The sequence below is a fragment of the Bactrocera dorsalis genome, unplaced genomic scaffold (assembly GCF_023373825.1).
Source record: "Bactrocera dorsalis isolate Fly_Bdor unplaced genomic scaffold, ASM2337382v1 BdCtg045, whole genome shotgun sequence".
Lineage (NCBI taxonomy): Eukaryota > Metazoa > Arthropoda > Insecta > Diptera > Tephritidae > Bactrocera > Bactrocera dorsalis.
In genome coordinates this window covers 3,929-17,044 of record NW_026038096.1, presented here as the reverse complement: position 1 = coordinate 17,044, position 13,116 = coordinate 3,929, and the positions used below count along the sequence as shown (strand labels likewise).

At 38.1% G+C, this 13,116-nt stretch overlaps 1 protein-coding gene across 1 annotated transcript; it reads left to right on the top strand.

Annotated features, from left to right (window-relative positions):
* Window positions 1-981: 981 nt before the first annotated feature.
* On the top strand, window positions 982-11,514 carry LOC105223941 (putative mediator of RNA polymerase II transcription subunit 26). Its single transcript, XM_011201848.4, has 3 exons — window positions 982-1,506; window positions 2,743-2,886; window positions 10,899-11,514. The coding sequence occupies exons 1-3, from the start codon at window positions 1,183-1,185 to the stop codon at window positions 11,232-11,234; spliced, it is 804 nt and encodes a 267-aa protein (XP_011200150.1). The 5' UTR covers window positions 982-1,182; the 3' UTR covers window positions 11,235-11,514.
* Window positions 11,515-13,116: the final 1,602 nt, after the last annotated feature.

The following is a 13,116-nucleotide window of genomic DNA, read 5'->3' as shown; positions in this document are numbered from 1 at the left end:
AAAACAAAAAATGTAATGTGATGCAGCTTTTAGCTTTATTACAAACTTCCACGGCTTGCAACAAACAAGCAGCAGACAATAAGAGCAGAAATATGGAAATGCTGGTAAAGATATGAAAAATGATATAATGAATTCGGAAATGAAAAGCTGTAGCGGTAAATCATTGGCAACGAACGGCGCTTGAAAATGCCGACGCTGTAATAGAAATGCGCCTTTTACGTAGCAACATTGTCCGCAATTTGGATTTCGCGGTCGCACGCTTACTTAGGCTGACGCCAAAATGTTGCATGTGGAAAGAGCATCACAGCATAAACTCAATTGCGGCGCAGAAAATGCAGTTCAAATCCAATATCTATTACAAAATCGGCAAGAAAACCACGCCAACCACACAATTACCGCAAATGGAGCGAGTTGGCGCTCGAACGAGGTAAAATGTTGTAGGTGCGAGCGCGCGTCTGCGCATAAGTATGTAAGTGGAGCGCAAGAGCCAGTTCGCAGCGAAGCGCGGCTCACACAAACAGCTCTACGCACATACACACATAAATGTATTTAAGCATAAGCCGAGAGCGCCAAGAGATCGCGTTCCAAGCCAATCGAAAGTGATCTTACACCAATGACGTCACATGCGGTGGGGTATACCATTGGCGTCAGCATTAGCGTCGGTCTCGCTCCCAACGAAAGTGAAAACCAAACGAGCGCGCAACTAACCGAAACGAATGGTATTGTGCGACGGTGTTGTGGGCCACCGGAGCCGGTTGCGCACAATGCTAATACCAAAGATATCGTTAACGACAACTACACGCGCTCGTCAGCAGCCTGTAGCAGCAACAAACACAGCAAAAGAAAAACGAAAACCCAAATAAAAAAAGAAGAAGCAAGCAACAAAAAGCTAAAAAGCTAGCAACCAAATAAGCAGAAAAAGAGTAGACAAGTTGCCGTGGCTTGTTGGGCGCATATAAAAGACGCTTTGGACGCTCGGCGGGTTGCAGATACTTTTTTGGTACCTACGAGGACGAACGAGTAGCGGTTGGGTGTGCAAATATAACAACTAAAGTTTTGAGTTTTTCTGTGCTTTCATTATAATTGCTGTTATTATTGTTGTTGTGGCAGTGTGTGCATTAGAATTATCAACGAAGAACAACGCGCAAACGCTCAGTTCAAAAATCAAATTAAATTTCCAAAATGAAAATGAGTTCTACACTGCGTTTACTCGCCCTTTTGGGTGTGATTGTGTTAGTGCGAGCGCAACAACAGAATGTTGATCCCGCTTACCTGCGTCAATACTATCAGCAATTGCAACAGCAACAACATCAACAACAAAGCGGCGATGCTACGCCAATTTACGAACAAAATTCCGAGCAAACACAACAGTACGTGGGACAAGGACAACAGGTCCAGTATCGCCTGAAGGATACCGTGCGCGAACAGATACAGGCACAACAACAGCAACAACACCAGTCTGGCGGTTATGTAGCGCCTTCGGTGCGCGATTATCAGCCGCAACAGGTGAGGACACATTCAAAATTTATATATGAAATAAAATTAAATAACAAATTTATAAAAAATTAAAAGAAACTAAAAAATAAAATTAATTAATTTAAATAAAAAAATTTTATAAAATAAAACAAAATAAAATGAAATTAAATTAAAAGGAAATAAAATAAAATAAAATAAAATAAAATAAAATTAAATTAAATTAAATCATAAGGAAATAAATTAAAATAAAATAAAATAAATTAAAATAAAATAAAATTGAATTAAATTAAATTAAAATAAATTAAACTAAAATAAAATGAAATAAAACAAAACAAAAATAAATTAAAATTAAATGAAACCGAGAAAAAAATTAACTTTAGTTGTTCCGAAGCTATAGTACCTTTCACAAATAGAAAGTTTTGTTCAATAACTTAATTTTGATCGGTCACTTTGTATGCGAGCTATATGCTATAGTAATTTGATCAGAACAATTTCTTCGGTGATCGCATCATTGCCTTGGAAAATATCACTCGATAAATTTCTCGAAGAAGATATATTTTCAAATAAAAAAGTTTTCCACAAAGGGATTCGATTTTGATCGTTCCGTTTGTATGAGAGCTATATGATGCTCTGGTCCGATCCGTGCAATATATTCGCAGATTTTAGCGTTGCTTTGAATAATAATTAAGTAAAATTTGTTGAAGATATCTTGTCAAATAAAAAAGTTTTTCATAAAAGGACCCGATTTGGACAGATCAGTTTGTATGACAACTATATGCTATAATAACCTGACCTCAACAATTTGTACTGAGATTATAGTGTTGCCTTGGAGAATAATCTAAACCAAATTTCATGAAGACAAATGTTCGACGAAACAGTTTTCCGTAGAAGAACTTGATTTTGAACGTACAGTTTTTATGGCAGTCATATGCTATAATGGTCCGATAGCGGTAGTTCGGACAAATGAACAACTTCTTGTGAAGACACGAATATACGAAAAATTCCATATCGATATCTCAAAAACTTAAAGACTAGTTCGCGTAAATACAGACGGATATAGTTATATCGAATCAGGTCGTCAGGCTTATCGTTTATACATATATCTATATAGATTTATATATGTACATAGGTTCTTCGGTTTTAACTGCATGTTGCAAACTTCGTGCCAAAAAAAAATACAACTAAAAACTGAAATCTTGTAAAAAAACGCCAAACCTGAGTCTCCCTTTACTAAATCACTCATAAATTTTATTGTCTGCCTTTTAGGTGCAATACCAGCCGCAGCAGTACCGTCCACAGCCGCAAGCCGTTAGTCCACCACGTCACTCGCAGCCTCAGTATCAGCCACAAAAGGCTAAATTGCAGGCACAACGTCCACAACAACAACCCGAGGAAGAGGAATACGATGATGTAAGTAAAATGTTCGACGAAATTGCCAATTAAACTTTTCAAAGCAAAATCCAAAACTGAAAAAATTTGTTTAGACTGACTTTGTGTATACATACAGATACATATCCATTAAGATTTTAGTATATACAATACTTACATATGTATACCTATATACATAGCGCAGCTTAAATTTCATTGAGTAAATGTGTAGTTACATAATATGATCAGCGCAATACCTTCAAGTGTCTTTAAGCACCGACACTAGCAATGACAAATGCAATAACAACAACAACATATGCATAAATAATTGCTGTAATTCCAATTCATCACAGACCAATTGCTGCAATGAGCATTTAAATTGCTGCATTTTAATCGCTTTTTCTGACACTTAAAGCATTTAAAGTGTGATTGAGTTTAACAAGTCGCGAGGCGATTTTTGATTGAGATGTCTATAAAGATTTTGCATTTAAAATTTTTATTTTTTTTAATTCTGAAATTATAGAATTTCTGAGTTTTCTATATATGTATGTATATTTTAGATTTCAAATTTTTTTTTTAATTTTGTTAAAATTGAAGAGTTTCTCAGATTTTTGTGAAAATTTTTCAATTGGAGTAATTTTTCTTATTAAAATTTAAAAATGGATAAACAGCTTTCAAATTCAAAGAGAGTTTTGTTAGAGGAATATTGTTGAACACCCTAGATGTGGGACTACAATATTTATGTCTGTCTATGAATTCCAATTTTTGAGTTTTGTGAGTTGAAGTCGTTTGCTTTGGTCTTTCACTAGTAAGTCTTATGGTAGAGACTATATGATTCGATAGAAAAATACGATGAAAATAGCGCTTGGTTCCATATTTTTTACAGAAACTTAATAAAACCTAAAGCTATCTATAGTTATTTTTTGAAAATATCAGGCTCTAGCCATTTTTATGCTGAACTTTTAAAAAATATGTGACTGAAGTTAGACTTTGCTGAGTTCAAACATTGAATGTACTATATCATAAAAACTTGCTTCCCCGCTGTAACAACAACAAGTTGTTTTAGAATAGTAGTATAGAAGTTTCGCCAATACATTAGATTACATCTGCAGACAATCTTCGCACAATGAGTACAATTTTTTAGCATATTCGGGGTTTGATTACATATTGCTACATCTCTTCCTTTGTCTAAGCCTAAATGGTCACTTTCATATTTAAAAAATATAGGAAAAATTTTAACCATAAAAAACTAATTTTTATAGTCAAGCTTGATTTATCACTCGTTTCGATTCAATTTAGACCAGAGTCGATAATTTTGGTAACAAATCACAGTAGGATGAAACCCGTTGGAAAAGAATGAAAAAGTAACAAAATTGAAAGTAAAAAAATATTTACGGTGAACGGAGGTCGGAAAAGGAAGAAAATACTCTCCTGAAGTTTTAAGGGTTTTTCTCGATTTCGGCCCAAACCTACGAGTCATCTGGAAAAAAGGAAAAAGTGTAAATGTAAATTAATATAACGACCTTAGTATAAACGTTTTTGAGATGCGATGGAAATTTGACAAAAATTGGTTAACTGAAATGAAATTGAAATTGTTATGATATTTTTCATGCTAAGGTTCGAGGATTCGTATCGAACTCGATCTAAAAAAATATTTCTTATGAAAAAATCGTTTCTTTGAGAAAAAACATCATCGCTTTTAAACAGTAAACATCAAATCGTTGAATATAATTCTGACGGGAAAAGAGTTCGGGATAATATTGTACAACAAATTGTTTCAAAAACTATTAAAGGCGACTTAATTTTTAATAAATCATAAGGCGGACTTTGACTAATTTTCGTTTTTATTTTCAAATTTAGCTTTTAAATAGGACAAAACAAAGTTTTAAATACTGTGACAAAACTTTTTTCAAAAATTTCACACCGAATTCACAAAAGTATTTTCGAAATGGTTGAAATTGGAAATCGCAATTTATATTATACCAAATAATAAATTGTATTTTCTCTGCTGACATTTTTTCATAGTCATTACGCTGGCGCATCGGATTGAGCACATTCGACCGCTGCACGCGTTCAAACGAAGTTAACTGTGCAGTAGCATTGGCCATTGGTCGTTATGCGCAATTGCCCAAACGAGTAGCTCGCCCGTTAACGGCGAATTAATCACTTTTCAATTATGCACTGGCATCCACGGCAGAAGCATAAGCATGTGTGGGTATGAATGTATGTGCGTGCATGCATCAACTAATCACAAGCTGCGGGTGGTGGGCGGCACCGAATGATATTTATTTTTTGCTAATAGCCGAGCTGTTCGCATGTGTAATTGTTGTTGGAACGCTCGTTGGCAATGAGATTGCTTTGAAAAAAGCTGCTCATATTTATGAGCCATCCCATCAAAATTCATACACACACACATATGTACGTGCATCCATACATTTGCGTGTGGCGCGTTCATCTGCTTAAAAGCATAGCGTTTAAGGTCATTAACTCATTTCGCCAAACTTCAAGTTGGCATGCAACTGGCTATTGCATTGATACGACTCGTTTGACTTGTACGGTGGCATGGAGCTGCTGAGAAATACATATGGACAATGGAATTGGTCGTTGCGCCTACTCTTGTTGCAACTTGGTTGGTTGGTTTTGCGGTTTTCTTGTTTGTTTGATATCTTTGTTTTGTGCAACACACATTATTCAGTTTCCAATGCGGAAATCAGCACTTATAATTACTCACATATTGATTTACATATGCATGTATGTATATGTGTGTGTATGTTTAAAAAATTTGATAAAAGTAAAAGTTGTAATTCAGTCAATAATATTTTCAAAGATTAGCAAAACATCTCGTTTGGTAAGTGAACCAGAATTGCAGTAGTGTAATGTTGAAAATATACTCAGTAGACAGGAAGTGTGAAAGCTATGACTTAGGTAGTTGCATCTGATGAAAAACGTATGTTTAACTGTTAGAGTTTTTTTCGGAAATGCACATTTACAACGACTGTAGTAACGGGTTGAAATAGTTGTTTCAGAATGGTTGAGAAGTATACTTTTCTTAATATAGTAATATGAATGTGTAATTTTTATTGTTTATGATAGACATCGTCGGAAGGTCTATGCCTAGTGGCTATCAAACTCAGAATCTAGATTATTAAAAGAATACCTATCTGAAATCTCGGAAATCCTCACACACTTTGACTTCATACCGGATCACTTAGATCATGGAGTCGCTAAACTAAACTTTGGCGGCTCCTTCTCTGCCCACATACCGGTGAGGGCGCTGTGGGGGGAAAGAAGTCGTTAGAGGAGAGTGGCAGTGAGCTTCTTTACGAATCCTTGAGGGAAGGTTGGTGAATGGGTTTACCGTCAGGAGCTCTCTATCAACTAGCTTTAGACTTTCTGACTATTGCAATGTCTTCCAAGCCCTGCAGTCATTAAGGTACTTAGCAGTAGATCTGCACCTCTAGAGTGCAGCCCCCTTCAGAGCAGTGACCATTCACTCAGATAGCAGAGCGGCGATACTAGCCTTGAGCTCACACAGTGCGTTCATGGTTGCTCGCGGAGTGCCTAACCTCGCTATCAATAGCATCGAGTGTATTTGTGATAAGACTGGTATGGGTGCCGGGCCAAAGCGGAATCGCAGGAAATTGCAAAGCTGATGAGCTAGCAAGGAAAGGCACCTTAGAATTGCTATCGGTAGAATGGAATCGGTGCTCTCGTATCTTCCTGTATTTTACTACTAGATAGCTGGGTTTCGCGGAAGTGTGACCAGCACTGGGCCACCACTGGCGCCAGCGCTGTCGTAAAACCCTTTGGCCCAAGATAGATGGCAAAAGGTTTAGTGATCTCTTTGCTCTCAGATCTCTTTATAAGTTCGAATACAGGAGTTCTTCTTTTATATGACATCACAGAAGGATTACATATAGTAGTCCACGAGCAAACTTCGATCATACATCCAACCTAACCTAATCCATTTAAGAAATATTAAGTTTTCGTTTACCTCCTCTTGAAACACATAAACCGGTTAGAAAAATATCAGAAAATGATGTCTTTTACAGATCACCAGATCAGATCAGATGTTCAGTATGAAAAATGGTTCTAACGCAAAAAAATAAATAAAAGTGGCATAAATAAATAATTTACGTTGTAAATATAAATTAATAATTCTAACCCGGATTACTTAAGAATGCGGACATATAGTATATACGTCCATAAACTCAAACCGCTACCGGCATGGCAGTCAACAGCTCATAATTAACCCAAATCAATCACGTTTTTGTTTTCCATTTTTTACTGTTATGCTATTTAATTAAAACTCTGGTTAATTTGCTTTACGACTTTTGACGATTGCATTACTACCGTTGGAGCTATAATTAAAACATAATAAGTTAGAATTTTAAACAGTCATTGCTCTCAACGCCTTAATAGTTTCGCAGACATATCTATGTTTGTATACTTGATGTCTGGTGCAGCAGTTTGTATGTATGTGCATTCTGATATCGCAGCAATACATCGCCTACAACGGTAAATCACAATTAGCCTCCTTTTACTCGTTAAAAAGCAATTGTTGTTGTCATGTAGTATATGACAGTAAATGATTTCATTCATTTTGTTTTGCTTTTTGTTGTCGTTGTTTTTCTTTAGTGCTTCATTTTTGCCAACGTGCTTTAAATTCAATTATTTTTGGGTTGAAATCGAAACTTGCTTGACAACATTGCTGCTGCTTTGCACAACACCAAGCGCTAGACATTCTAAATCCAGCACGCCAAACATTCGAAGTTCCGTTCCTTTGAATTCCTGCTGTAATGCTGTCGAATTTTTTTGTCGCTCTTGTTGTTGTATGGTCTGTTGAAGTTATTTTTACTATTAAAAGGTGTATGTATGTATGGTAGTGGGCATTCTGGCCATTCTCCGGCCAAACCCAAGACGGTGTAGAAAGAAAAAGACAAAAAAGAGTTAAAAATGAATAAAAAAGTAAAAGAAAAAAGTTAACTTCGATGGAGCGGATGCTATAATACCCTACATGGTCGTTTTTCCAAAAGCCTAAAAGCATCATAAAAAAGATCTTCTTCTTGATTTTGATCGGTCAGTTTGTATGATAGTTAGGGGTTCGATCTGTATAATATGTTCGGACTGTAGGCTTGCCTTCGACAATAATTTATGCCAAATTTTGAGAAGGCACGTTAACAAATAAAAAAGTTTTTCATCCCAGGACTTAAGTTTATTCGGTCAGTCAAAATGATAGCCATAACCTATAGTTATCCGTTAACGGCGATTCCACAAATGAAATTGGAGTTTGCCAAATTTCAAACCGATATCTCAAAAACTGATGATTAAATCGACTTAGCTGGTTGCTACACACTTAAATACCCTGTTCAGGGTATACATGTAAAAAGTCAACGGTATTATTGTCAATAATGGATAATTGTTAGGCGCTGATGCATTGAGCGTGAGCGTGTGTTGTGCGAGAGCGGCTTAGCAACTACCTTAACCCACTTCTGGTCCAATAAAACATCGTATCAGTTAATGCAATGGGCCAGATCTTTTCATTATTATATGCATTATCTCTGTATCTGTGCTTGTATGTCCATGTATTGGTGTATACATATGCATGTATATACATATATAAATGGCGTTGGCGTTCCAACACGCCAATTTGACCTTTCTTGGCTTATTTATAGCTCCGTTGTAATTGACTGCGGGGCGTTCTGAACCCGGCGCTGGCATTGTATTTTCATGCTTGTTCTGCCGCAATCAGAGATTGTGGGTGTGCGCTGTTGTGGCATCGCGAACTTGCAACACAGGCCAAGATTTATGCGCACTCTTTGCAAAGCGCCGACAATTGCTGGTGTGTAAACGCGCGGATGCATACCGTTTCGTTTTTTGTTTGTAATAAAATTTGTATGTAATTAACTACTACTACTCAATGCCAATTCAAGGAGACTCAAAACAATTTAGTGAACATTTTACGTTTTTGTAAAAATAAAAAATATTAAATTTAAAGTGGAAACTTGTGGTAAACTGTTGTTGATATTTAAGCGCTTCGTTGGTGACGGCCACAGACGAGCGACTTCAATGGGTGACTATAAGGGTGGTTCAATAAGTATTTGGAAAGAGGTCGATTTCTTTATCAACATTGCTTTCTTTTAGCTCAAAATAATTGACCCAGCGATGATTCAACTCCGTCGTCTGAAAAATACGTTTTCGACGCAGTACCCGCTGGGGGAAAGTAGTGGAAGAGGAAGACGTCCACCCCTTTAGAAAGGCCAAGTGGAAAAGGACCTAGCTAAACTTGCAATCTCCATCTTCTTCCTAGAAAAAGAAACAGTATCGAATAGTTAAGCCATGTAACCGTTTGGCTCTCCTACAGTTAGTGGATGCAGAGAATACCCAGAAAGCATTGGCCAATTCCTTGCGACCGATCGTCAGTCTTTGTCTTCTTCGAAATCTTTGATTACTGATGTGCGGTTGATTCATACTTTGTCAATAATCAAAAAGTGACGCAGGCAATACGGGATCATGGACTTTTATCACGTGCTGTAGTGGAATTCTGCCGAGTTAAAAGTTCTTGGCCGGATAAAAGTCCGGGTCTGCTCCGGTTACGTAGATCCGACTGTGGTGGGAACGTGACTTTTATCACGTCATCGTCTATGATAGTCGATTTCGTATCACCTGAGAGTGACTCATCGAAAATCGACTTGTGATGAGTTTGACATTCAATAAACATTTTTTTGGCAGGCGCCACCGAAGGAGGAAAGTCATCATATACAGGATCAAAGCGTTCCTTGATTTCACTATGCGATTTTTATGCAAAAAAATAATCTATCACCGATCGATATTGCTTTTGGTTTTCTTAATTGTTCTAAAATCCGTGGACAAGACCTCTTCCCTGCGCGTTAAAAAATAAAATGAAGAGACCGATTTGGTTGAATCAGTAAACGTCATGAGAATGTCTAAAGCCGCAGTGAATTCTAATACGATAGTGATGAGTCTTAGTCGAAGCAATATTTACAAAGTTATAAAATAAATTAGGATCTGACTGATAAATTGCCATTCTAAGCCAAAATGCTGCTCGTAAAACTTGTTAAACATTCCGAAGTCTGTATAGCTTCCTCCAGCAATTAACATACCAGTAATTATAATCAAATCTCGACCAAATATTATAACTAGCTGAATTATTAGCGCAAAAGAAAGACAAAATATGCTTGCGCTCTCCAGTAGGCAAAAATATTAAGCGCGCATGCGCAGATGATTGGTATGCAGCTGTGGCAGCGTCACCTCGTGACTCTTGCAATAAATACCAATCTACTTGCGTAACTCGTACGAATATTCGTAGTGTTGCTGAAAATTATATTGCACCGCCGGCGGCCGGAGTATGTGCGCGGCATCTCGATATTGTTACCGTTACAACACTTTCACTAGTGAACGTACATATAAAATGAGACTGGCGTTTTGAAATCGTACGCAACATTTGTATGTATTCGCGCCACATCGCACTGTCTAACTGTGCGCACGGGTAATCCATAGCACCCAGCCGTGTGCACGTAGCGGGGGGTGGCGGGTGGCAGCAGTGTGCTCGCCAGCCAATCTTACACTCGACCAGCCAGCCGGTGTGGCGAGCATTGCAGCTAGCCCCGCAGTGACGGTGGCGTTGTCGGTGAATGCTGCAGGCCCACGTTGTTACCGTTAGCCCAGTTCAGCGTGCAATGCAAATGCAATACGGTATGTGCGCGCGTGTGTGTTGTTGTGGCGCATGCGCTTTGTGCGTCTAATGATGCAATCCAACGTTGGGTGGGTACGCGCCGATTTCTCAATTCCACCAGACTGGGACACTTTTGAAACGGTGCACGCACAGCGCGTGCAAACTCCACAGCCTACACATTAATTATGTGCAAGCGCATGCGCCCATTAGGCGACAGCCGACGGTGCGTTTTTTGGGTCATTAAGCAGAAATTAACATATCGCAATATGGTCTATATTTATTTGTCCATGTTTTTGGTGCTTTCAATTTATGCAAAGATTTAATGATAACATTTTTTTCTTTTCTTTTCGTCTTACAGCAAAACTCTTCCTACCAATTCGGTTTCGACGTTAAAGACGATGAATTCACCAACTATCAAAACCGCAAGGAAATACGCGACGGTTCGGTGATCAAAGGCAGCTATTCCGTGGTCGATTCGGATGGTTTCATACGTACCGTTAAATACACAGCCGATCCTAAAGAAGGTTTCAAGGCCGAAGTTATTCGTGAGCCCACCGATATTGTTGTCAAAATACCCACGCCTGCTCCGCAGCCATTGGTGCGTCAAACTCACAAATCGCAGGATTATGCGCTGAAGCCTTCGCAGCAATATCATCAGCAACAGCCACAGTATCATCAGCAATACCAGCAGTAGATGGGTTTAAACGTGCCGTTGTGTGAGTTGAGCTTAGCTCACGGATAGAGTCGATTTTTGGTAGTCCACTTTGACTTACTATATTGTGGTCTAGAACCGTACGCGATGTTCGCGCGTTGTGTGCGGTATGTGCATAATAACACTTATTTTCATTTTCATCATAGGTTACACTTTATTTAAATCATCCTTTGTTCGAAACATTATATGGATTGTATGAAATTTTAATTTAAGTGCTTATAGAATTTTTTAATCGAAATAAATTAAATGAAAAAACATGTAATGATCGGGAATGTTATGTGGAAAGTGGTGGGTTCAACTTTTATCTGCGATGAAGATACTGGTCGGTTTTATTTTGCAATTTAGAATGATCCCATATCCATGTGAAGGTAATTTCCTAATATCAAGGTCATGGAAGCCCTCGTCCCTATTCACAGGCATCCCTTTTCACAGGCATCTCTTGAGGCAAATTTTTCACCACCAAAATCATTCACATTAGGCGGGAACTTACAGTAATCATTTGGCTGGACTATAAGATGGTGGATGTATAAGAATCTGCTCACCAAGCTCTCGAAGATTATGGCGAGTCACTATCGTTGTGTGTGAACTGGTGTTATCTCCCATTCCCATAGTTGGACACTTCTGTGCGATTGCTAAATTCAGACGGTCCAATTATTATTGTAGAGGTCCAAATTAAGAGTTTGGTCGTAGAAGATTATTCTATGCCAGTCCCACCAAATATATAAAAAAAACTTACTTTCTGTCAATCCTGGCTAGATCACATTTTACGCCAGTTCCCCACGATTTGATTACGACTGTTTTCACTAGATGCTGTCATCCATGCTTGAGCTCACACTATATCATCTGGTCTGGCAGCCAAGCACACACTGCTATAAATGATAGAAAAAGGGCGTGGTATTCTCCAACAAAGCGGATGGAAGAGTTACAATACCATTGGCCCTTCTCCCAAGGGACTGCATTACCAAAAGGGTTAACTTCACCAAGAAGGTTACCCTTGACAGCAAGGCAGAATGGAATGATTCCATTCTCGAGCTACTGCTTAGGGATAGTACATTCTAGTGGTAAACTGACAACTCGAAAACGTGGGTGGGAATCGGTGCAGGAGTCGCAGGACCACGCACTAAACTCTCTCTGGGCACAGCAAGCTGAAGAAGCACTTATACAACATCGGCCTAGCTTCTTACTTGAATTGCCGGTTCCGCGCCAGGTAGCCTGAAACATCAGAGCCTGATTATCAGTATTAACCAAACGCTTTAGAAATAGGATCCATTTTGTTGGGACTCAGCAGCGATTCGCAGATGGAAATTTGATCAAAAAGTTATTCGTTCGTTAACTCGTGTGGCACCCATACTTCTATCTTCTTTTGGCATTCAGCCTTATGTGTATTGTTTAGCTTCTGGGAAATGAAAATAGTCCTTACTTGGTAGTCGGACTCGACGATTTCCATTATTTTACCTTCTTTACTTCTTTAAGTTCTAATCAGTTCTATAGAAAGCTGCCGAATTGATACTGATTGCTTGGATATATATCCTGCTCCGTTTTATTTAAAAATACACCTCTGTTTGGGGAACTACTCTGCCTCTAGGCGGCCTCCGAACCAATAAATAAGGTGTGTTCACTGTTCACCGAGAGAAGACAGTTTTGAATTACACATTCGGTTAGATTTACTACCTAAAATTTTAATTTTAATTAATACTGATCACAGGATTAAGAAGGAACCATCTACAACTTCGAAGTTAGGATTGAAACATTTACTTAGAACAAAGGTGCGACACTTCTTTTAATGGTATCAAATATCTGAAGTTATTTTCATTTATAGGATCATATGTTAAACAGAGAAAGATGGTATAACATATAAGATCTG

Coding starts and splice junctions, on each gene's coding strand:
- LOC105223941 (XM_011201848.4), top strand. CDS start 1,183: ATGAAAATGAGTTCTACACTGCGTTTACTCGCCCTTTTGGGTGTGATT. Junction 1,507..2,742: donor GCGATTATCAGCCGCAACAG/GTGAGGACACAT, acceptor TCTGCCTTTTAG/GTGCAATACCAGCCGCAGCA. Junction 2,887..10,898: donor AGGAAGAGGAATACGATGAT/GTAAGTAAAATG, acceptor TTCGTCTTACAG/CAAAACTCTTCCTACCAATT.